At 50.6% G+C, this 25,887-nt stretch overlaps 1 protein-coding gene across 3 annotated transcripts in view; it reads left to right on the top strand.

The window, feature by feature from the left end:
• The window catches only part of HIP1 (huntingtin interacting protein 1), a 71,552-nt gene that overhangs the window by 4,824 nt on the left and 40,841 nt on the right, over window positions 1-25,887 (top strand). For all 3 annotated transcript variants that reach the window (XM_084823101.1, XM_084823100.1, XM_084823102.1), the window contains exons 2-7: window positions 9,453-9,516; window positions 9,822-9,964; window positions 11,600-11,656; window positions 23,455-23,535; window positions 25,257-25,333; window positions 25,650-25,711. In XM_084823101.1, coding sequence (XP_084679227.1) covers window positions 9,453-9,516; window positions 9,822-9,964; window positions 11,600-11,656; window positions 23,455-23,535; window positions 25,257-25,333; window positions 25,650-25,711 — 484 coding nt within the window. The remainder of the gene's footprint in view (window positions 1-9,452; window positions 9,517-9,821; window positions 9,965-11,599; window positions 11,657-23,454; window positions 23,536-25,256; window positions 25,334-25,649; window positions 25,712-25,887) is intronic.

The raw sequence follows: 25,887 nt of genomic DNA, 5'->3' as shown, positions 1-25,887 counted from the left end.
GGTATAAATACAGACAGCCCACATAGCATGCCTTCCTTTGAGCCTTCAGCAGACCGGATGTATCTCTACATTTCAAAAAATGTTTTCTCTGCAAAACTGGCCCAGGGTTGGAGGGAGAGGGAAGGAGGAAGGGAGATGACCTAAAATAGTCCTTGTTGATTTTGGTTGATAATCACAGTTGGGACTGTCGGGGATTTGGTGAGCTAATTGAGGTGTTTTATCTGTCTGGATCTTGAAAGTTTATCTTGAAATGTAGAGGCTGTGTATTTTTTTTAATCCCCTGGAGCTCTTTAAAGAATGTTGGAGTGTTCTTTGGGAGCAGAAGTCCAACTGAACGAGGCACTTGCCATTAGGGGCATTCTAGGCTACCTCCAGCATGGCTAAGGGCCCGTGTCCTGGAGGCACTCCGAAGGCAGCCAAACAGTCGCTTCCTTTCCCTTTCAGAGCAGTCCAGAATGGGGAACTGATGTGCAGGCTGCTCCCTGGAAAGGAAGTTTGCGGTGGTGCTGCTGCAAGAATGGCCCAGTGCTGCCTGACCCCCTTGTTGTCCCCCTCCCCGCCCCCGGCCAGCAGTGCCTGTTGGGACTCACGGCCCTTTCCTGCAGAAGCTGACTGTGGTTCAGGCCTCATGTCCTGCCTGCTGGGCTGGCACGAAAGAGGGAAGCCCGGAGGAGGTGGCCATGCTGCGTCTGGCAGAGCCCAGAGGCAAAGCAGGGCCGGGGAAGGCAGCTTGCTGTGTACACAGAGAGCTCAGTATTTGCCAGGCTTTCTGTCTGACAGCTGATGGATGTTTGTTTTATTACTCAAGTCCAGTTTTATTACCACTTAAATGATACACATTCCTAAGAATGAAAGGTTGTTGATTCTCAAGTCTGTTTTTATATGTAGCCTTTAAAAAAATAGGTTCCTTCAGCAAAGAGGGTCCCCCTGAATATCGTTTGATGCTACGAAGGAGTTTGCCTTTTCTGTCTTCCACAGTCAGATTTGGAAAGACAATAAACCCTTTCCCAGATACTTAAAATGATTTACTTCTGGATGCCTGGCTGGCATGGCCTTCCATTTCTTTCTGGTGTCAGCTGTGGCCAGGATAAAAAGTGATGGGCAGGAAATACTCAGGTTGGATGCTCGGACACATTTTGTCTGAAAAGCTCCTCTAGACCAGGCATGGGCAGACTTCAGGTGTGGCAGATCTACTTTGTTTTTTTATGAGAGACCCAGGATCCACCAACCAGGGCCCGGTGCAAAAGAAAAGGACATACACTTAGAATGAAAGAACAGGGTGCCTCTGAGGACATTCCCAGCCTTGGGCTCTGTTTGTAGTACCAGAATGGAACTGAGCTCTCAGTCCTTTCAGGCAAAAGTCCACTCGTGGCTTTCTTAATTTCAGAGCATCCTATTTTAGGTTGGGAAAGCCCTGTTGTTGCTGCTACCCTTAAATAATTGGGAGTCGAGATCTACCAGAAGAATGCCTGGGTGGGCATTAGGAGGCTCTTTATTGGCAGAATAGACTGAGAAATGTTTGGTTGGCTTCTTGTGCCCTCCCATTATGTTGGCAGGGATCCCAAAAGCCCAGCTGCCAAATCCACTCCCCAGCTTGCAAGTCAGCCAGGCTGACCCCCTCAGACCTTCCCTGCTGAGCCACAGAATGGAGGCTGATGAAGCAGGGAGCTTGGACAGGGAATCTGTCTGGCCGAGCCCCATGACGTGAGGAAGACACCTCTCTCAAGGTTTGGAATTGCCCCTTGCTGCTTGGATTGGAGCAGTTTGTGGTTCAGGTGCAGTCGGAGGGCAGAAAGGACTGGGATTTGGTTAACGTAAGTCTGGAAGTGAAGTTGAGCCCATTGTAATTGAGGGAGCTGTGCTTTGGGGCACGTGGTCTGTGAGCTGGGATTTGAGGTGTGGGGCTATCCTTTCTGATCCGTGATCCCCCGGATGCCCTTGGCAGATGTGGCTGGCCCAGCCAGGGTTGTCTGCTCCTAGCTTCCAGCTGATGTGTTTGCTGTGGAGATGAGTGATCACATAGGGCTAGCTGCACACATTCCTTTTCTTGCAGCCCCTGACTTCACTTGTCATAGGAACAGAGGAAGCTGCCTTATGCTGACTCAGACCCTCTTTGGTCCATCTAGCCAGTATTGTCGACACTGACTGGCAGCGTCAGCGCTCTGGGGTTTCGGGCAGGATTCCTTCCTAGCCCTGCCTGGAGATGCCAGGGGTCAAACCTGAGACCTTCTGCATGCCAAGCAGGGGCTCTGCCAGTGAGATACAGTCCTTCCCTCCCTCAGCTTCAAGCTGTGAAGAGCCAGCAGGGACCAGAAAGGAAACCCTGGCTGTGCGGGAGAGGAACAGACTGTCGCTTGGCTGCAAAGTTCAGTGTGGTGTGTTAAAAGAGAACACGCATACGAAGAAAATAGCCAGTAGCAAAGAGCTGGGGTCATGTCTGCGTGTGAGGAAGAAGGGGCAGGTTGCCGGCTGTTGGGGTGTCGGGATTCCCCTTGTTCCTTTTGGGCCAGGAGTGCTTTATTGCTGTGGCTTCACTCTGGTTTCATACTGCGGGGTGATATTGGGTGGGAAGCAGCAGAATATTCAGTGGATCTGTCTGGTACCTTTTGCCTTGGCTGCCTGTCTCTGTTGGGAAGTGAGGGCTCAGTGTGTGAGTGTGTGGCCTAGTAGGCAATTTCCTGCACATTGCAGCTGATAATGGCCTTTCCGGAACCTGCTCCATGGAGAGTTGCTGGAGCAGGAAATGTGGGACAATGCCACTCTTTCAGCGGAGCACTGACCGTTTCCCTCCTTGGTGGGTCCCGGAAGCCCTCAGCCCTGCGAATGTTTCTGCGCTTGATATGTGGACCTTCCAGGAAAGGGTGTGTGTGTCTTGAGCTGGTGCAGAGGGGAGGAAACTGAGCTCCCGGGCCCTGCCTCTCCCCCAGCTCAGCTTGCAAAGTCTCATTCATGACTCTGCATCTGGGCCAGGAGCGCCTGGGGAGGGGGGAGCCTTTTCAGAGTGGCCCTCTTCATCCTCTCCCATCCCCCAGATGAGAGTGCTGTTTTGTGGGGTTGACAGGGGAGGCATCAATGCCTCATCACAAGGCAAGGGGTGGGGGCTTCTGTGGTTTGAGAAGAGAACTTGGTGACTTTTGTTTGTTTTCTTGCCTGAGAACAACATGGCCCACACCTGCAACAAGTGCAAGTTGATCACGCTGCTGGAAGAAAAAGTAAGAGGACTGGAGCGGTGAGTGGCGACCCTCTGGGGAATAAGAGAACACAAAGAGTTCTTGGACAGAATGGTGGAACTACAGCAGCAAAGCGAAGACCAGAAGCTTGAAGAGCAACAGCAAGATGAGGCAGAAGTGGGAAATGCTGAGGTGAGGAAAAATGCAGTAGAGGATACTCCTTGGAAAAGGGTGACAGTTAGGAGAAGAAGAACTAGATGCCACTCTGCACCAGTGGAAGCAGTGACTTGCGGATGAGACAGGAGGACAGCCTGCAGAGGAAGAATCACAGGGGAACCTGCATGAGAGTGAGCAAGAGGCTGAAGGTCAGCCAAGCAGAGGGGATGAAACCCAGGCTTACAACAAGAAGAAGAGAAGAGTGGTAGTAGTGGGAGACTCCTTGCTGCATGGGATCGAAAACCAAGTATGTCACGAAGATCCGTGGATTTGCCAGGTATGTTGGCTCCCGGCAGGACGGATTAGAGATGTGACTGAAGGGTTGCCTGTACTCTTCAAGCCCACTGACAGGTATCCCTTTCTTCTCATCCATGTGGGAACAAATGATACCACCAAGCGGAGCTAGGAAGAAATCACGACAGACTTTGAAGCTTTGGGAAGGAAACTCGAGAACTTTGGGGCACAGATAGTTTTCTCATCCATCCTTCCAGTAGTTAGAAAAGGGATAGAAAGGGAACGAAAAATACTCCAGCTGAATGACTGGCTACGAAGGTGGTGCCTGCACAAGAGATTCGGATTCTGGGACCACGGGCTATACTTCCTGGAAGATGGACTGTTGGCAAGGGATGGGTTGCACCTCACAAAGGCTGGGAAGAATGTGTTTGGCCACAGCATGAAGAACTTCATCAGGAGGGCTTTAAACTGAATCCTACGGGAAGGGAGATGTAAAGTTGGGGGAAACAATGGACGAAGGCTCATGCACTGCAACGGAGAGAACAGCTCTAATAGCCCCCAATAATAGTCTTCAGACACATGTAGGGAGAAAGCCAGACTATGAAGCACATGGTCTTCGATGTCTGTATACTAATGCCCAGAGTATGGGAAACAAACAGAACAAACTTGAACTCTTAATACAGGAGGGAAATTATGACTTGATAGGTGTAACTGAGACTTGGTGGGATGACTCCCATGACTGGAATACAGCAATTGAGGGATAGAATTTGTTCAAAAAGAACAGGAGGAACAGAAAGGGAGGTGGGGTTGCACTGTATGTGAAAAATACATATCTCTGCACAGAAATACAGGAGGATGAGCTTGGTAGCCCCATCGAGAGCATCTAGGTTAAAACAAATGGAACAAAGAATAAAAGGAACCTGGTGGTCGGAGTCTACTCCTGGCCACCCAATCAAGGAGAAGATGAGGATGAAACTTTTGAAAAGCAAATAGCCAGTGTTTCAAGGAATCATGTTGTAGTAGTAATGGGGGACTTCAATTTCCCCGATATTTGTTGGGAGAGAAATTCTGCAAAACATGGCCCCTCCAGGAAATTTCTGACTTGTGTTGCTGATAATTTCCTCCTACAGAAAGTAAAGGAAGGAACTAGAGGATTGGCTACCCCTGACTTGAACCTAACCAACAGAGATGACTTAGTGGATAAAGTAGCAGTTACAGGAACTCTGAAGGGAAGCGACCACGTTATACTTGAGTTCTTGGTTTTAAGCAAAAGCCAAGGGTAGTCAAATGCGTACCCTGGATTTTAGGAACGCTGATTTTAATCAACTCAGAACAATGATCAGTAAGGTCCCATGGCAAGCGACGCTAACGAGAAAAGAAGTCCAAGATGGGTGGGAGCTTTTGAAAAAGGAAATTCTCAAGGCACAATTACAAACAATTCCAACAAGAAGAAAAGGTGGAAGACAAGAGAAGAAGCCAATGTGACTTCACAAAAAGCTTAGAGATGACCTGAAAACAAAAAAAGGGCACATATAGGAAGGAAGGACAAGCAACAAAGGAAGACTACAGGCAGGTAGCACAGAATTGCAGGGATGGCGTCAGCAAGGCTAAAGCTGAGAATGAGCTGGGGTTAGCGAGGGAGGCTAAAAGCAACAAAAAATCTTTCTTTAGCTACATGCAAAGTAAAAGACAAGAGGAAAGAAATGGTGGTTCAGCTATTAAATAAGGATGGCAAAATGATAACAGATGACAAAGAAAAGGCAGAGGTGCTCAATTCCTACTTTGGCTCAGTCTTCTCCCAAAAGAGGGTCTACGACCCCCCTGGCAAAGGCAAAGTACAGGCTGAAGAGGCAGGATTGCAGCTTGACATTGATAGGCCAAGGAACACCTAATGACTTTGAATGAGTTCAAATCTGCAGGGCCAGATGAACTGCATCCTATAGGAATAAAGGAACTGACAGAAGAACTCTCAGAACCGCTGTCTATTCTCTTTGAGCAATCATGGAGGACGGGGAAAGTGCCAGATGACTGGAGGAGGGCTAATGTTGTCCCTATCTTCAAAAAGGGCAAAAAGGAGGAACCTGGGAACTACAGACTAGTCAGTCTGACATCAACCCCTGGGAAAATTCTGGAGCAGATGATAATGTAATCCATCTGGAAGTACCTTGAAAACAATGCAGTGATTACTCTAAGTGAACATGGATTTGTCAAGAACAAATCCTGCCAGACAAATCTGATCTCATTTTTTGATCAAGTCACCTCCCTTGTGGACCGTGGGAATGCTGTGGACATCATATACCTCGACTTCAGCAAAGCTTTTGACCAAGTGCCCCATGACAACCTGATGAGCAAACTAGCTCAAAGTGGACTAGATGAAACAACGATCCGGTGGATCCACAGTTGGCTACAGAATCGGACTCAAAGAGTGCTTATCAATGGGATCTTCTCCAACGGGGGAGAGGTAACGAGCGGGGTACTGCAGGGCTCAGTCCTGGGCCCAGTGCTCTTCAACATTTTTATGAATGACTTGGAGGAGGAGGTGCAGGGAATGCTGATCAGCTTTGCAGATGACACAAAATTGGGCAGGATAGCTAATACTTTGGAAGACAGAAACAAAATTCAAAGTGATCTGGATAGACTGGAGCGCTGGGCAGAAAACAACAGAATGACATTTAATAGGGATCAGTGCCAATTTCTGCACCTCGGAAAAAAGAAACCAAATGCACAGTTACAAGATGGCAGGGGGTTGGACTCGATTGCCTTGTAGGCCCCTTCCAACCCGACTATGCTATGATTATAAGATGGGGGATACGTGGCTCAACCAAACTACAAGCGAGAAGGATCTTGGAATTGTTGTAGATCACAAGCTGAATATGAGCCAACAATGGGATGTGGCTGCAAAAAAGGCAAATGCTATTTTGGGCTGCATGAATAGAAGCATAGCTTCCAAATCCCGGGAAGCACTAGTTCCCCTCTACTCAGCACTGGTTAGGCCTCATCTGGAGTACTGTGTCCTGTTCTGGGCACCTCACTTTAAGAAGGATGCAGACAAGCTGGAGAGGGTTCAGAGGAGGGCAATTAAGATGATCAGGGGACTGGAAACAAAGCCCTATGAAGAGAGACTGAAAGAACTGGGCATGTTTAGCCTTGAGAAGAGAAGACTGAGGGAAGATATGGTAGCGCTCTTCAAGTCCTTGAAAGGTTGTCACAGAGAAGAAGGCCAGGATCTCTTCTTGATCATCCCGGAGTGCAGGAATGGAATAATGGGCTCAAGTTACAGGAAGCCAGATTCCGGCTGAACATCAGGAAAAACCTCCTGACTGTGAGAGCAATATGACAATGGCACCCATTCCCTAGGGAGCTGGTGGGCTCTCCCACACTGGAGGCATTCAAGATGAGGCTGGACAGCCATCTGTCAGGGATGCTCTGACTTGGGTTCCTGCATTGAGCAGGGGGTTGAACTTGATGGCCATGTAGGGCCCTTCCAACCCTACTATTCTAGGAGGAACAGGAGGAACCCACCTCCTGTACCAGAGTTGGACAGGGTGGCCTTGATGGGCTTGATTCCTTAATGGGGTGGATGCCATGTATAGCAGATGCAAATGTTGAAGCTGCTAGGGTGGGAGAGGGTCTTCTTGTAGCCCTAGGCCAGGCCATGCTGAGAGGCAAAGTCACAGATGTCCAGTATGGGAAAAAAGATCTTTAAACTGGGACTAATATTTCCTGACAAAAGGGTGAGATCAAACTTTTATTTCCTTTTAAGATATCCATATATTGGCCAGCAGCACACAGGACCATAGCCATCCAGAGACCCTCAGCACCTGGAAACAGCCCTGGCAAATGGGGGCAGCACCAGTCTTGGTGTCTGTCAAGGCCTGCTGGGGGATCCTACCTGCTGCCATCTCTATGAGCAAAGCTGCAACCCCAGCAGAAGGAGAGGTGGGTGGGGGACAGTGTTGAGACACTCTGGAAGGGGTCCTCAGTCCACTGGTTGAGAAGTGCCAGCTGTAATATGCATGGGCCACTCTTCAGTGCTGGTCTCATCCAGTGCAGCTCATGAATAGGAAAGTTGTGTCTTCTGACCACTGAAGCTGCTCACTCCTCCTTCCTAGGGGCTATAACCCTAGTAGGAAGAGCTCTGAACGTCAGGATGTTTCTGTTTTATTGATTAGTGCACCCACACACACACATACAGAATAGTCACTTTTATCCCCCAGCCCACACACCCACCACCACCACACACCCATGTGGCAGGAAGCATAGCTGTCTGGGGGATTCTGGGACCTTTAGTCCAACACATCTGGAGGGCACCAGGTTGGGGAAGGCTGTGCTAGAGGATCAATGGGGTTCTTGTCAGGATAAGACCATCTTATACTGGCTTCCTGAATCTCTACAGATCTTAGACGAACCACCGAAGTGTCTTAAACTACCTCCAAACCCGTCTCCCCTCCATCTTCACCCTTGGCTTGTCTGTGGGCAAAGCTGAGAGAGCTCTGCTGTTCCCTGCAATGCATCCAGACATTGGTCTTCTGCCCTCACCCCCCACCCACCTCTCCTTCTGTTGGAGGTGCAGCTTTGCTCATAGAGAAGGCAGCAGGTAGGATCCCCCAGCAAACCTAGACAGACACCAGGATGGTGCCGCCCCCATTTGCCCGGGCTGTTTCCTGTTGCCAAGGGTCCCTGGATGGCTACGGTCCTGCTGTGCTGCTGGCCAAACACAGGCCAGCTTCAGTGAGCCTTGGATACGTGGGGCTGCTCCTGCCTCAGAGTTGGGGGCTGCTGGCCTTCATAGGAGGCCTCTTCTCCCACCAGAGCAGGGAGGGGGAGACCCGAGCCCACGGGAGGTGCCCCTCTGACCCTTGCCCTTAGCTCTGGGCAGAGATCCGGGATTTCCCCCCTCCCTGCCATGTTGCAAAGGGAGGCTTTAAAAAAGCCTCCGTTGCTGACAATGGAGGTTTTCAAACCCCCAATTATAGCAGGATTTGGTCACTGTTGGGGAAGGAAGAGCTAACCTTCCCCTCCCCAAACTTGTGGCACCCACCCCGGAAAAATTGCCCCTCTCCAGCTGCATTTGGACTGTTTTTTAAACATCTGCTTACAGCATGGGGGAGCATTTTAGGGGAGGGGAGGGCATTAGCTTGTGAAAAGCCTGGTTGCTCAGGGGGCGGGCGATGTGTGGAGTGACTGAGGGCTGGGCAGTCAGCAGTGGCCTGGCCCCACCCACTGCAGGTGACCCTGCCCACGGTTGGGCGTGTGGCCCCCCGCATGCCTGCCCAGATTCAGTTTGGCCCTCAGGCTGAAAAAGGGTTTTGAAAAGCCCAGAAGGGCCTGATCCCAGCTGACAGGCTCCTGTGAGGATGACCCGTGGATGGAACATTTGGGGGCCAGAGCGGTTTGCCTTGGATGGCTTTGCCTGGAGGAGGAGACGAAGCTGGCCGCTTGACAGCAAGACCAGAGCCTGCCTTGCCCTGCGCTTCGGCTCCCCCTGGGCCGCGAACTCTTGCCATCTCCCTTGGAGCGCTTGGTGCTCAGCCCCCTCTGCAGTCCCCCTCTGGGCTGCGTCCACTTCCAGGACAGTCGGCTGACTTGGCCTTCCTCAGCCTTAGCAGACTCCCCTTTCTCCTCTGACGGCCTTGCCATAGCGCTGAGCAGATGTAGTGCTGCTCAAAAGCTGCCGCGTGTCGGGGGCCGCCAACCCCCTCCCAGAAAGGGGTCCGGGGGTTGGCTGACTGGAGGACCACCCCCAGGTGGTGGTGCGGGGAGGGGTTTGGGCCAGTGACTGCAGCCTCTCCTGCTAACACGTTCCCTTCTTCTCTGCTCTTTTCTTTTTAGACCGTCAGCATCAACAAGGCCATTAATGCTCAGGAAGTTGCCGTCAAAGAGAAACATGCCAGAAATATCCTTCCAGGAGTTGGCAGCTCTGGGAGGCGGAGGAGGAGAAAGAGGAGGCCGAAGCGGCTGCCTTGGGGCTTGTGCCTGTGTTAGTCGTGAGCCTTCCTGGAAGGCCAGCTCCCTCAGCTAGATATGTGGAGAGAGGCTCAGACGCTGGGGAAATGCTACTGGTTCCTTTTAGTTTTAAAGGGTCTGAGCTTCGGCAGTCCGGTCACTCCAGTCCTGTCGGCCGACACCTGCTGCCTGTTAGATTGTTGTTGTTTGTTCTCTGTGCTCCCTGTCTTGGGCTTTCCTTAGCCTGCCTCTCACCATGCATCCTGGGAACGCACCACGAGAAAGGAGCCCACACGTTCTGGTCGGTCGTGAACCGCCTGCCCCTGTCCAGCAATGCCGTCCTCTGCTGGAAGTTTTGCCACGTCTTCCACAAGCTCCTCCGTGATGGACATCCAAATGTAAGGCCAAGCCTCCCCTCTCCCCCAATTTTTCTGTTGCTATTTCGCGGTTTGATCTGACTAGCCTTCTGTTTCTTGGAGTTCCCTTGATCCTTATATTTCCAATGTCCAGGGACTACTTCCTGGTCTGCTGCTGTCCCTGTCTGAGGTTCTGGTCCCAGCCAAACTGACAACTGTCCCTTCCCTCATGGAAGATGAACTGCAAATTGTTATTAGTTCTCTGAGCAACTAAGCGTTCTGTCCCACCACACTGGCTCAGGCAGTCAGTGTTGGAGGCTTCATCTCCATAAGTGTCGTACAAATGATACACGTAATTCAATGGCATCAAATGCCAATATATATTCTGTTTCCTGCTGATTTTATAAAAATTCAGATTTTAAAATGGAATACCTGAAACATATCATGGTTCTAATATTTCACAAGGATCCTGATTGCAGTGAAATTTTAAGGACTGGCAAGTTCTCTTGTGCCCCATTGAAATGTGGGGTAGCAGGGAAATGTGCAGGGGAATTGGCCATTGATTGGATCGTGCCTCATATTTAGCAAGGGTGGGTCTTGTTTAGAGTTTTGGCCTCAAACCAGAAAATGCCTAAGGCTACTGTGGTGGTGGGCAGCTCTTCTCTATCTGACAAGCACCCTGCCTGGATTAATTTGTTTAAGTGTCTTTTTGCTACATGGTTGGAACAGAGACAAGGATAGACATTTTGGAGAATCATTTTTATTGATATCCTCGAAGCCCTGATCAGTGTAACTTTTTCCAATTCCCTTGGTCTGTGCTCAGTGAGGTTTTGTTGTTGTTGTTTTGTTACATCTGGTTGGTAATTTAATCTATAGAATGCATTCAGATTCTCTTGATAAATTAATGTTCAGTTGCTATTCCTTGAAATGACAACACATTTTGGTTTTCAACTTGTTTTTACTCCAAGCAGCAAGCCTGATTGTTCTTTAACTTACCTCTTGAGATATTTCTTTATGAAGATTTTGAACACTGGCTCAGTGCAGACTTATTGCTTTGCCATGATTAATACTAAGCCATTTTTCTGTCGCCTTAATCCTGATTAGGATCCCAAATGTACAGCAAGGCTGTCATGGTTTAGCTTGCTGAGCTAGGCTCTGTCTCTGGTGCCACCAGGAGGGACGCATTAGATTTGCTTGTCATCTTGCAAGCCAACAGGATGGAGAGAGTTAGGGAAGCTGATTTGGCCATGTTTGACAGGTGCCGGTGGTGAAACATAAAACTGTGCAAGCTGATGCAAGCCGTGGTTTGAAAGCTTACTTCAGACGCACATCTCAACATGCAGCCAACCCTTTAGACCAGCTTACTCTAGCCTGGTGTGCTCCAGGTACTGCAACTCCCAGCATCCCCCAGCCAGCTTTAGATATGTGGACACACATACTGCTTACCCATAGTTCAGGAAAGCCCAACCACCCATAAGCATTCTGTCTGCTGAGGGCATTGTTTCCTTCAGCTGAGAAAACTGGGCCTGTTGTTAGATGACCCAGTTATTTTGATGAACCCATTTCCCAGCTTGAATGCCTGATTAAAGTCAGACTCTTCCTAATGGTTTGGTTGCCATTGAGGCCCCAAATGGCTGCTCTCTGAGGCTCCTCTCATCTCCCTTCCCTTTGCTGCAGGTCTTGAAGGATTCCGTGAGGTACAAGAGTGAGCTCAGCGACATGAGCCGCATGTGGGTAAGTGCTGCCTGGGTCCGTGAAGAGCGGCATCCCTGGCTAATGGACGCACCTTCTAGAGCAGGGGTGGGGAAACCAGGGGCCCTCCAGAAGCTGTTGCATGCCCACTCCCGCCTGCCCCAGCCAGCATGGACATTGGATGGACATTGGAATCCAGCAGCATCTTGAGGCCCACAGGTTCCCCACTGCTGTTCTACGGACTTCCCTGGTCCTGAGCCCAGGGGCCAATTAGAACATAAGAAGAGCCCTGCTGGATCAGGCCAAGAGTCCATCTAGTCCACAATTCTGTTCACACAGTGGCCAACCAGCTGTCGAGCAGGGACCAACAAGCAGGACATGAGCACAACAGCACCCTCCTAACCACGTTCCCCAGCAACTGGTGTACATGGGCTCACTGCCTCTGGTTCTGGAGGTAGCACATAGCCCTCAGGACTAGCAGCCACTGTTAGCCTTTTCCTCCAGAAATTTGTCCAATCCCCTTTTAAAGCCATCCACGTGGGCGGCCATCACTACAGCCTGTGGTAGCGAATCCCATAGTTTAACTGCGCCGTGTGAAGAAGCCCTTCCTTTTATCAGTCCTGAATCTCCCACCAATCAGCTTCATAGGATGACCCCAGGTTGAGAGATGGAGCAAAATGTCTCCCTATCCACATTCTACATGCCATGCATAATTTTGTAGACCTCTATCATGTTTCTTTACCTTCTTTTACCCTCCTATCTTTACCCTCCTTTTTTCCAAGCTAAACAATCCCAGCTGTTGTAACCTTCTCTCGTAGGGGAGATGCTGCAGCCCCTTGATCATTTTAGTCGCCCTTTTCTGCACTTTTCTCCATATCTTTTTTTAGGTGTGGTGACCTAAACAGTACACAGTATTCCAAGTGTGGCCGCACCATAGATTTGTATAGGGGCAGTATGATATTGGCAGTTTTATTCCTTTTCTAATTAGGCCTAACATGGAATTTGACTTTTTTTTTTTACAGCGGCCGCACACTGGGTTGACATCTTCATTGAGCAGTCCACTACAACCCCAAGATCTCTTTCCTGGTTGGTCACTGCTACTCAGATCCCATCAGGCTATACTTGAAGTTGGTGTGTTTTTTTTTTGCCCCAACGTGCATCACTTTACACTTGCTTACATTGAACCACATTTGGCATTTATGATGCCCATTCTCCCAGTTTGGAGAGATACTTTTGGAGCTCCTGACAATCCCTTCTTGTTTTGATGATGATATTATCCATTCAGTCGTGTCCGACTTTTGGTGATTCTATGGATCATCTCTCTCCACGTATCCCGATCTCGTACTATTTCTTTGAGCTGTTCTGTGCTCTGGTTGGTATCAATTTTGATGGCATCTAGCCATCTTGTTCTTTGGCGGCCAGGTTTCCTTTTGCCGCTAACCAATCCAAGCATAATTGCTTTTTCTAGTGAGTTCCTCCACATAACATGGCCAAAATAAGTCAATTGCAGTTTCATGATTTTTCCATCCAATGACATGTCTGGGTTTATACGTTCCAGCACTTGCTTATTTGTTATCTCAGCTGTCCAAGGAACGTGCAGGAGCTTTCTCCAGCACCACAGCTCGAATACATCAATCCTCTTTCTGTCTTGTTTCTTCGTTGTCCAACTTTTGCATCTATAAGTAACTATGGGAAACATGGTGGTACAAACTAATCTGCATTTAGTTGTCAAGCTGATGTCCTTGTTTTTCCATATTCGGTTCATGCTCATCATTGTTGCGCGACCCAGCGCAATTCGACGTTTTATTTCTGGGCTGCATTCACCGCTATGATTGATCTGCGATCCTAAGAAAATAAATTCTTCTACACATTCAAACTCTTCACCATCAACTACTATTCTGATATTTCTGTCCTTCGCAGTGGACATGAGCTTGGTCTTTTTGATGTTTAAGGAGAGGCCAAACTTCTCACTCTCTTCTTTGATTTTCTTGATCATATATTCCAGACCTTCTTTGGTTTCTGAGAGGAGAGTTGTGTCATCAGCATAACGAAGATTATTTATAATCCTTCCGCCAACCTTTACCCCAATTTCTGTTTCTTTGAGCTCTAACTTCCTCATAATCATTTCAGCATAGAGGTTAAAAAGAAAAGGTGAAAGAATGCAGCCTTGCCATACTCCTTTCTCTATTTTAAACCAATCAGTGTCTCTGTATGATGTTCGAACAGTGGCTTCCTGATTTGTGTACAATGATTGTACTAACTTGACCAAATGTGCTGGTACCCCCAGATCTCATAGTGCTCTCCACAACTTTCATGCTCGACACAGTCAAAAGCTTTCTTGTAATCAGTAAAGCATAAGTAGATGACCTTTTGATATTCATGAGATTTTTCCAGATTTGCTATATGGTCACGAGTACCACATCCCTCCCGGAAGCCAGCTTGAATGTCTGGTAATTCCCTTTCAATGGTTGGTGCCAGGCACTTTTGTATGATCTTAAGCAAAATTTTGCTAATATGAGGTATGAGAGCAATTGTGCGGTAATTGGAACAATCTTTAGAGTCTCCCTTTTTTGGTAGTGGAATAAACACTGAACGTTTCCAGTCCCGTGGCCATTCATTGGTTTCTCAGACTTTCTGACACAAAACTTTGATAATTTTGGATGGTACAGGCCTTACAATTCTACAGGGACGTGGTCAGTGCCTGGGGCCTTGTTGTTTGGTAGTTGTCTCATAGCCCACGCAATCTCTTCCTCAAGAATGGATGGTTCTTTTTCCACTTCACAATCCTCAGCATCCAGCGGCAGTGCGTCTTTGCTACCAGTATACAGCTCTTCAGTATATTCTCGCCATCTGTTCTTGACATCTTGTTGGTTGGATAATACTTTCCCTTGTTTGTTTTTAATAGTACCTTTGCGAGCAGTAAATGATGTTTTAATCTTTTTAACTTGCATAAATGCATTCCTGATATGGCCCCTCATGTAGTCCTCTTCTAACTGTTTGCAACGCTCACCCCAATAGACCTCATTATCTTTCCTTGCTGCCCTCTGGAAATCTGCATTCAGCCTTCTTGCGACTTTCCATTTTCCTTTTGCTTTGGCTATTTTTCTCTGCTCTGCTATTTTGATAGTTTCACTCGAGAGCCACTTACACTTTTCTCTGGCTTCCTATATGGTATATGCTCAGCTGCTATTTCAGTGATGATCTTATAAATTTCCTGCCACAGTTCATTGGGCATTTTTTCCGCTGTATCCAGCAGTTCCAGCCTATTTTTCACTTTACTTCACTTAAGTAAGTAAGTTTTTCTTGTTTTAGCCACCCTAAATAATTTGGTGTCATACGCAAACTTGGCCACTTCACTGCTCACTCCTAATTCCAGATAATTTATGAACAGTTTGAAAAACATTGGTCCTAATACAGACCCCTGTGGGACCCTACTGTTTACTTCTCTCCATTGGGAGAATTTACCATTTATTCCTACTCTCTGCTTTCTGTTCTTTAACCCTGTCCTCTTATTCCATGACTGCTCAGGAGTCTTTGATGAGGGACTTTGTCAAAAGCCTTTTGGAAGTCCAAATAACCAATGTCTACCAGATCACCCCTGTGTACATGCTTATTGACACTCTCAGAGAACTCTAAAAGGTTAGTGAGACAAGACTTGCCTTTGTGGAAGCTGTGTTGATTCTTTTTCAGCAGGGCTTGTCCTTCTATATGCTTACTAATTTTATCTTTAATATTGCCTTCAATCAATTTACCCAGAGCAGTTGTTAAGCTAACTGGTCTGCAATTTCCCAGATGCCCCCTTGATCCCTTTTTGAAAATTGGTGTTACATTAGCCATCTTCCAGTCCTCTGTATAGAGACTGATCTTAGGGACATGTTACATATTTTGATTAGAAGATCAGCAATTTCTAGGATGGATACCATCTGGGCCCGCTGATTTATTTGCTTTCAGTTTATTAATACGGTTGAGAACTTCATCTTTTGTCACCGCTATTTGCCTCAGTTCCAGTAGCTAAGCTTTAGGAGAGGCATTTAAACCTTTTAGAAAAGGGAAAAAACTAAACCATCAAATGATGGGTGGGGGAAAGGGGGTTGTGCCAGGGGAAGGAGATCACCACCATGGTTAACGAGCAGTGTCAAGGAATCTATTAGAGAAAAGAAGGCTTCCTTCAGAAAATGAAGTATTGCCCAAATTAGGAGAACAAAAGGGAGCACAAACTTGCACAAAGGAGATGCAAGCCAACAATTAGAGATGCAAGAAAACATTTTGAGGAGCATATCACTAACAACATCAAGGGCAACAATAAAGCATTCTTTAAATATATCAGAAGCAGAAAACCAGCTAGGGAGGCAGTTGGACCATTGGATGACAGTGGAGTTAAAGCAGTACCAAAGGAGGACAAGGAGATTGCAGAGAAACTGAATGAATTATTTTCATCTGTCTTCACTGCAGAAGATGTAGGATAGATACTTGTGCCAGAACTAATGATTTTAGGAAGGGAGTCTGAGGAACTGAGGCAAATAGTGGTGACGAAATATGACTTATTGACAACTTGAAAGTTAATAAATCACTGGACCTAGATGGTATCCATCCGCGAAGTTCCTGATCTTCTCACAAAAATATGTAACACATCCCTAAGATCAGCCTCTGTACCAGAGGACCGGAGTCTGAACAACATAATGCCAATTTTTAAAAAGGATCCAGAGGGGATCCTGGAAATTACAGGCCAGTTAGCTTAACGTCTTTTCCAGTAAATTGGTTGAAAGCATTATTAAAGATAAAATTAGTAAGCGTATAGTAGGACAAGCCCTGCTGAAAAAGAATCAACACAGCTTCCACAAAGCTAAGTCCTGTCTCACTAACCTTTTAAAATTCTTTGACAGTGTGTCTAAAAACGTGGACAGGGGTGTTCAGGTAGACATTGGTTTACTTGGACTTCCAAAGACACCTGTGTAAACTTAGCAGTCATGGAATAAGAGATGTCCTCTTACAGACTGGGAACTTGTTAAAGGACAGAAAGCAGAGAGTGGGAATGCATGGTAACTTCTCCCAATGTAGGGATGAAAACAGCGAGATCCACAGGGATTTGTATTGGCACCAATGCTTTTCAACTTGTTCATAAAGGATCTGGAATTAGGAGTGAGCAGTGAAGTGGCCAGCTTTGCTGATGACACCAAACTATTTAGGGAGGTTAAAACAAAAAGGGATTGCCAAGAGCTCCAAAAGGATCTCTCCAAATGAGGTGAATGGGCATAAAAATGGCAAATGTGGATCAATGTAAGCAAGTGTAAAATGGTGCATAAAAAATCCCAACTTCACTTATAAGTTGATGGGATCTGAGCTGGTGGTGACTAACCAAGAAAGAGCTCTTGGGGTTGTGGTGGACAGCACAATAAAAGTGCCAACCCAGTGTGTGGCTGCTGTGAAAAAGGCAAATTCCATGTTAGATATCATTAGGAAAGTTATTGAAAATGAAACTGCCAATATCACACTGCCCTTATACAAATCCATGATGCAGCCACACTTGGAATACTGTGTACAGTTCTGTCACCACACCTAAAAAAGGATACTCTAGAGTTGGAAAAAGTGCAGAAAAGGGCAACAAAAATGATCAGGGTTCTGGAGCAACTGCCCTATGAGGAAAGGTTACTATGTCTGGGACGTTTAACTTAGGGTGAGGGGAGACATGATAGGGGCATACGCAGTTGTGCTTTGTGTGGAGAAAGTGGATAGGGAGACATTTTTCTCCCTCTCTCATAATACTAGAACCCAGTGGGGTCATCCCATGAAGCTAAATGGCAGGAGTTACAGGACAGATAAAAGGAAGGACTTCTTTGCACAACAAACAAACTATGGAATTTGCTACCACAAAATGTAGGGATGGCCACCAACTTGGATGGCTTTGGAAAGGGATTGGACAAATTTATGGAGTGAATTTTCCGGCGTGGACGCTAAATGGGCTTCAGGACTCCTTCTCGCTAACGACCCCCTGCTCGGGGACTATCAAGGTTTCATGACAGTGATGGCCCGTTTTTTCGGTGACCCCCTGCGTACGCAGATGGCTTCTCGGGAGATTCGCCGCCTCAGGCAGGGCAAGGACTCAAGTTTCCAGCTACGCGACAACTTTTCGCTTGCTGATGCAGGATTAACAGTGGAATGATGCTGTGCTGGTGGCTCAGTTTTTGGACGGTTTAAACGAGATCTTGGACGAGTTGGCATGCACGCCCAGCCCGCTGACTTTGGAGGACCTTATCCAGACCTGCCTCCAGATAGATAGTCGGCTGGAGGGGCGCCGGCAGACCCGGCGGGGCGCGGGGGCTGAGATTTCCCTCCTCCCATTCCCCCATGTTTCCTGCCTCCTCCCCCACCCCCCACCCCTGCGGTGGGGGCGGGGGAGACCCCGATGCAGCTGGGAGCTACCCGAGCCTCGCTGCCGCCAGAGGAGCTTGAGCGCTGGCGAGCTGAGCTCTGCTGCTTTCGGTGTGGAAAACTGGGCCATTTCGCCAAGACCTGCCACGTTAGATCCGCAGCTCCTCTGCCTCCCCCTCCTCTCCTTCCCCCTCCTCCTCCTCCTCGTCTCCAGGCCTGACTAGACTTCCCCCCAAGCCTGTTGGGGGCCTCCAGTGTGGGGGTCAGTTCCCCACCGGGTGGGTGCCTTCCGCAATCCCCCCACCCTCCCATCTGCTATTGCTGGTTCACCTACGCTCCTCCCAGTGGAGTGGGGTGGAGGCCCTGGCTTTAGTGGACTCTGGAGCTACAACCAGTTTCATGGATGAAACGTTCACTCTCTTCCACAAGATTCCTACCCTGCCCCTTCCTCCCCCTTGGCAGTGGAGACCATCAATGGGCGTCCTCTCTCTTCAGGCGCGGTGACTCGTATTACAATTCTACTCACTCTGCGCACCCAGTCCCACGTTGAGCAGATTCAGTTTCACTTGGCCAAGATTCCCCTATACCCAATCGTGCTGGGTGTTTCCTGGCTCTCTAAGCATAATCCTCAGATTTCTTGGGGGCTTCAGCAGGTGGAGTTTGCGTCTTCCTACTGCCAGGAGCATTGCCTCCCAACCCAGGCGCCAGTCCCAGCCCAGGCCTTAATCCTTTCCTCTCCCTCCTCGTCTGCTTCTGGCAGTTCTTCAGCTACTGTCATCCTCCCAGAGAAGTATGCGGCTTTTCGGGATGTTTTTGACAAGAAGGAGGCCGACCAGCTCCCCCCCCACCGCCCTTTTGACTGTGCCATTAACCTCATTCCGGGGGCGACCATCCCCGCTGGCCGGCTGTATTCAATGTCAGAGCCGGAACTTCGAGCTCTGTGTGAGTTTTTGGACACAAATCTCAAACGTGGCTTCATTCGCCCTTCCTCCTCCCCCGCCTGCGCCCCTACCTTTTTGTTGCCAAATGATCTGGAGAACTCCGCCCAGTGCACGACTGTGGAGCCCTCAATTCGGTCTCCATCCCTGACAAGTACCCCTCCCCCTCATACCTGAGATGCTGGTGCGCCTGGGGCGAGCCAGGATTTTCACAAAGTTGGACCTGCGTGGTGCCTACAGTCTGATTCGCATCCGGGAGGGGATGAGTGGAAGATCTCTTTCGGAACCCGGTACGGAGCATATGAATACCTAGTGATGCCGTTTGGGCTCACCTGCGCCGCCCCCCCCCCACGTTTTCGCATTTTATGAATGCCATCTTCCGGGATTATTTGGACACTTTCCTCATTGTGTATCTTGATGATTTACTTATATTTTCTGAGGACCCACGCCCATCAGCATCATGTCTCCGCCGTCCTCCAGTGCCTCCGCGAGAACCATCTGTCTGCCAAGCTGGAGAAATGTGCGTTTGACCTAACCTCTTTGGACTTTCTTGGCTACGTTATCTCAGCTGACGGAATCAGGATGGATCCTGCAAAGGTCCAGGCTGCCCTCTCCTGGCAGGCTCCATCCACCAAGAAGGACTTGCAACGTTTTCTGGGTTTTGCAAATTTTTACAGAAAGTTCCTGCCCAGCTTTGCTCGGCTAACATCTCCTCTCACAGACCTCCTTAAGGGCAGGAAATCTCCTTTTCATTGGACGGCATCTGCCCAACAGGCTTTCGAGGAACTTAAGAGGCTTTTCAGTTCTGAGCCGATCCTGTTACATCCCGACCCGAGGAGACCTTTTGTAGTGCAAACTGATGCCTCTGACTTTGTGGTGAGGGCAGTGCTTTTTCAACCAGATCGGGTGGGCGGCGGGTTGCAACCCTGCACCTACCACTCCAGGAAGCTGAACATGTCTGAGAGGAATTATACCATCTGGGAGAAGGAACTGTTGGCCATCAAGTCCGCTTTGGAGACCTGGCGCCATCTTCTAGAGGGGGCACAGCACCCAGTTGAAGTTAGAACTGACCATCGCAACCTCGAACATCTTCAGACAGCCCGTGCCTTAAACCAGAGGCAGATTAGGTGGTCGCTTTATTTTTCCCGGTTCCACCTCAAGATTTGCCATGTGAAGACCTCCAACAACCTACAAGCGGATGCTCTTTCTCGTAAGCTGGACCTCCAGCTAGGGGGCGAGGGAAATCCCCCCCCATTCTTCCTCCCCAGAGCCTGGCGGCAGCTGCGGTGCCTTGCTTTTGGGAGGAGCTCCTTCACTCTGCACAGGCTCAGGATGCTTTTGTTAGCACAAAGGTGGAAGAATTGGGGCTAGCCTCTGTCCCCACCCACCCTACTCCCTTCTCTTTGTGAGGTAGCCTGCTTTACCATTCTGGCCGGGTCTATGTGCCTTCTAGACCCCTCCGCGAGAAGGTCCTCCATTAGTGCCACGACTGCCCCACAGCTGGGCATTTTGGCGTCGCCAAGACCCTGCACGGAGTGACGCGGGATTTTTGGTGGCCTCGTGTGTGTCGGGACGTCAAGTCCTATGTCGCCTCCTGCCCAACCTGCCAGCGGGCGAAGGCCCCCTCAGGCAGGCCCACAGGCTTGCTTCACCCCCTGCTTACCCCCTCAGGACCTTGGAAACTGCTCTCCCTTGACTTCATCACTGACTTGCCTCCCTCACACGGTAAGACCACCTTTCTGGTGGTGATGGATTTGTTTTCTAAGATGGCCCATTTCATCCCCTGCTCTGGGTTGCCCACAGCCAGGGAGGTGGCAGAGCTGTTTTTGGTGCATGTTTTCCGGCTCCACGGATGGCCTGAGGGTCTCATTTCGGATAGGGGGTCCCAATTCACTACCCATTTCTGGAGAGAGCCACTAAGGCTTCTACATGTGACACTCCATCTTTCCTCCGCCCACCATCCACAGACGGACGGTCAGACCGAGCGCACCAATGCGACTGTGGAGCAGTATTTGCGCTGTTATGTCAATTACCAGCAAGATGACTGGTTTTCCTTGCTGCCTCTTGCGGAATTTGCTTATAACAATGCCTGCCATGCTTCCACCTGCCAAACTCCATTTTTTGCTAATTTTGGTTACCACCCCAAGGCTTTCCCGTCCACCCTAGCTCCCTCTTTGGTGCCAACGGCCCATGACTTTTTAGAGGAGTTGAGAATGATACACCACCTCTTACGGGACTCCCTTGAGCAAGCCAAGACAGCCTACAAGGCCTCTGTGGACCGACAGCGCCAGCCGGGTCCGTCTCTGCAGCTGGGAGACTGGGTTTGGTTGTCCACCCACTACCCCCCCTCTCACTCGCCCGCTAGGAAGCTCACGCCTCGTCGCACGGGGCCTTTCCAGATTACTGCCCAGATTAACCCTGTTGCTTTTCGCCTGGCTCTCCCCCCCTCCATGAAGATCCATCCTGTTTTTCATCGGTCCTTGCTGTCCCCCCTGGTTTCTGGCAACCCTCATCGCTCAACCGGCTCCCCGCCCCCGCCCCCGCCGCCAGTGCTGGTGGAGGGGGAGGAGGAGTTTGAGGTTGTGGAGATTCTGGATTCCTGCCTTTCTCACAGATGCCTGCAATATCTGGTGGACTGGAAGGGGTACGGGCCAGATGAGCGATCCTGGGAACCCACGGAATATGTACATGCTCTGTTGCTGCTGAGGCGTTTCCACCAGCTGTACCCCAATAAGCCCGGGGGGGGGCCCTCATGGGAGCGGGGATGATGTCAGGATGGACACTGAGCCCATAGAACCTCAGAGCAGTTCTGATTCTGAGGAGGAACAGCCATCTGTGGGAGAGGAGCGCGCTCATCCCTCCCAGGCCCTGCAGCTGGCAGAGATTCCTCCTGCCAGCATTCCAGACATAGATAGCGGTCCTGGGAGTGAAAGAGCACTGGAGGAGGGCTGGCTGGATACTTGACACAGATGCAAAGAGCGACGACCTATGGAGGGCGCGGAAAGGAGGCGTAGCACCCATTTGGCGCGCAAGCAACGGTCGCGTCCAGAGGACCCAAGGGAAAAGGGGAGGGACTCTCCCTAGCCTATAAGTTCAGGGTCTGCAAGTGATTCTTGTTCAAATGGGGACCAACTGTTTCCAACCCGGGGTATAGGTTACTCTGCTGTTCATAGCTTAGTCGCTGGTGATAGAGTTATTAAGTTGTAAAAGGAATAAAGCCTTGAAAAGAATCCTTTGTCTGTGTCTGGAGTTGGCTACTGGAGTAGACTGAAAGAGGCCAGCTAGGGCCCCCTGACACCTATGTACACCAGTTGCTGGGGAACATGGGCGGGAGGGTGCTGTTGCACTCGTGTCCTGCTTGCAGGTTTCCCATACGGAGCTGATTGGCCACTCTCTGAACAGAATGCTGGACTAGGTGAACCCTTGGTCTGAACCAGCATGGCTCTTTTGTGAGGAGGCATGGCTTTCTAGGGAACTCAGGAGGGCCGGATTGAACCCCAGGAGGGCCGGATTGAACCCCAGGAGGGCCGGATTTGACCCCTGGGCCTGTTCCCCACACCTGAGTTAGACACAGGTTTTTCAGGAGCTTTGGACCAGAGGTGGCTCTTAGACCAGTGAGCTGAATTTGGATTTCCCACCCGCTTGAGCCAGGTGTGAGCTGTTGGCTGGCATTTCCTGGCCTGTTTCTTGCTGTGACTGTCTCGGCTCCTGCTCTCTTGTCCCCTTCCCCTTGTTGGATTTCAAGCCCACTGGAAAGGGTGGCTGCTGTGTGTGTTCCATTCAGTATGCTGGGATGCTGCTAGCCACTCTTCACACTTCTGCCTGTCCAGGTATGGCCTAGTTCAGCTCTCGCTGCCCAGTCCCTGGCGAGGGGAGGCGGGGGCGGGAGGGGAGGCCAGACTGATGCAGGTGGATGCAGTCTCCTGGCTGGGGCCTCCCTTCTCCGTTAGGAACATAGAACTCTGAAGGTTGGATTCCCTGCCCAGCGTCTTGGGGGATGGGAAAGGCATGCGTTGGTTTGATGCTAGCCTTAAAAGAGAGCAGTGAAGCTGCGCAACAGGGAAATAGGTGCTGGCTGGAGCTCGGGGTCCAGTGCTTCCCTGTCCAAACCCTGTTCTGTGGATTCTTCTAGGACTGCCTCAGAGGGCCAGAGGGCAGTGCCCTTGGCTGCAGCCATTGCTGTCTCCTCCTGGACTTTGCCCAGAGCTGCTGGCCACGTGTGAGGCTCCTGGGTGGGAAATCCTGACTCACACGCAGGGCTTGGGCAGAGGAGGCTGTGCCCTGGCGCCACGCAGGTGTGAGTTAAGCAGGGTCAGGGGGATGATGACAGACAGCGCCAGTGGTGCGGTGCCTGTTGAGGCTGAGCAGGAGCAGGTTAAGGGCAGTTTGGACGTCCTGAGCCGGCTCAAAGCCGGGCTGTCAAGGGCCCCCGGCTGGAGGGCTGTGGGCAGTCCAGTGCCGCCCAGTCCCAGCCTTCTGTGCTGCTGGGAGCGAGCCCCGGCCCTGACTCGCCTGCTGCCTCCGCCCCCTTAGGGCCACCTGAGCGAGGGCTACGGACAGCTGTGCAGCATCTACCTCAAACTGCTGAGAACCAAGATGGAGTTCCACACAAAAGTAAGTCTCTGCTCCTTCCCCCTGCACTCCCTTCCTCTCCACCATGCTGTAGGCAGCCCGAGAGGTCTCGGGTTGGACAGCGGACTGAAAAGCAGCACCTGGGCCCTCTTGTCAGGGTCCAAGCAAGGAGAGAGGCAGGAGCAGCCTCCCTCTACGGTGGACACGGCGGACGGAGCCCATTTGGGGACTGGATGCCGCTGCTGGCTGGGGAGATGGCACTGAAGGCCTGGTGGGTCTGGATTCTCATGCAACAGGGAACAGGACAGTCCAAATGGTGCGACTTGTGGATCGGGCTGTGCTTTTTTGAGAATGTGCTCCTTTGGAAGCCCTGGAGAATCACCGTTCTGATGGATGGGCCTGGGGTTGGGGTGCCAGCGGGAAGGATGTATTCCGTTCCGCGGGACGCCCCCGCACTTTCAGTGGTGCCATCTAGACAGCGATCCCCTGTGCCGCCCTTGCGGTGTGTTCCAGCAGAATTTTCCCTGCTTGTCCACCATCGTAGGCCTCCAGTTCAGCCCCCTGCCTGCCTGCCTGAAGTGGGTTGCTCCTCTAGACGGGGAGAAACTTCCAGGTGTCACTATTTCTCACTACAGGCTGTGCTGCTCTTGTGCTTAATGCAGGCAAAGGATCAGAGAGAGAGAGAGGGAGAGAAGAGGGGAGGTGGCTTGTGTATTTGTCCATCTCGGGACTTCACCTTCCTCTGAGTGTTCTTCCGTAGCCAGTCACTTCTTCCTGACAGGGAAAGGGAACTTTGGGAAGGGTTATGCTGAGATCTCCAGGCTCCCACTCATATATGAAGAATCAGACCAAGTGGCCTCAGAGAGGCCTGTGTGCGTGTGCGCAAAGCCCCTGTGAACGCAGGGGCTGGGGGCGACTGGCTTTACCGGAGCATGGGTTTTCCCTGCTTGTCCATCTCTTTTCGTTGCCTGGCGGCTCTCTGACTGTTTCCCTACAAGCTCTCCTCTCTTCCCTGGGTTGCATGTCAGCCTGAGTTGTGATTGGCTCCTGGACGGCCCGTTTGTCTCAGCTGCATCCAGCTTGGGAGCGGAGCCGGTAGCCGGTATTCATAGAATGGAATCTGGCTGGTTGGACCGGGAAGCTCAGCTCCCATTAGAGCCTGGAGACAGGCAGGCCTCTGCTGCATCTGCAGCCGGAGCGCCCGCCTGATAAGCAGGCCGGGGCAGCCTCCGCGCGCGTGTTGGGATATCGTTCCCTCTTGTGGCTGGAGGAGGGGCAGAGCTGCGTGTGACGAGGCAGCTGCCACTCTGGAGCTCGGGCCAAGCACTCCTGTGCTCCTGCCAACTTCCAGGATTGGTTCGTTCTTCCGGGATCCTGTTTTTTCAAGGCGCGCATTTCAGGAATGACTTTGTACCCTCCTCCATTCACTTGTTCCTTTTGCATTGGGGTTTGTGGCATGACTCCCTGTGAATAAGAAGTACAAGTACGTTTCTCGCTTCCTGTGTTCTAAATGGGGCCAAAGAAGTGCACTGTCAATAATTTGGGGCTGTGGGGGGGAGAAGAGTGGCTTCGCTGTGTGCGAAGCCTCCTGCCCCCAAAGGAGAGGAAACGGCCAAGCACCATCCCTGGCTCAAGCCCTTGGTCCTGGCGACAGCCTGCTGTTCTAAGTGGGCATTGGAGTGCTGGTGAGTTTGAGAGACCAGGGTCCAGGAAAGTAGCTGTCAGGAGCCCCCCCCGACCCACCTCGGTCTCCCCTTGTACAGAACCCCCGGTTCCCTGGAAACCTCCAGATGTCGGACAGGCAGCTTGACGAGACGGGCGAGAATGACGTGAATAACTTGTAAGTGTGCTGCTCGATGGGAGCCGGGGGGTGGGGAGGTCCTGGTGGAGTGTTGATGCAACTGCCAGGAGGGCGTCTGCCTGGCCGTGCCTCACTCGCGGGGTGGAGACAGGTGGGGGGGCGGCGTGGCTGGTCCACCTTGGGACCGAAGCCGGGCGTTCTGCTGGGTCAGCGGTTGGCTCCCCCTGGGCCAGGGCTGTCGGGCTCTGGAGGGAGAGTGCCTTTTGCTCACCCATTGGGGATGGTCCCACCGGGCTGGCCGCAGCCTCTGTTCTGTCTTGGGGCCCCCTCCATTCAGTCTCTCTTTCTCTCTCAGCTTCCAGCTCACTGTGGAGATGTTTGATTATCTGGAGTGTGAACTGAACCTATTCCAGACAGGTAATGATTCCCAGAAGCCGAGAGCGTTAGATACCTCTGCAAGGCATCATTCAGGGAGTTGTGCCTCATTTGCTGGTTGTTTGTGCATCCTTTATGGTCACCTAAACACATTACCCCCCACCCCTTCCCTCCTTGGGGTGAATCAAGGCCAGTACAGTCATCATTTATTATTTCTT

This window comes from Heloderma suspectum, chromosome 16, assembly GCF_057233095.1.
Source record: "Heloderma suspectum isolate Gila_16-S chromosome 16, 16-S_ref, whole genome shotgun sequence".
NCBI lineage: Eukaryota > Metazoa > Chordata > Lepidosauria > Squamata > Helodermatidae > Heloderma > Heloderma suspectum.
The sequence above is the reverse complement of the archived record's forward strand: the minus strand, read 5'-3'. Positions and strand labels throughout refer to the sequence as shown.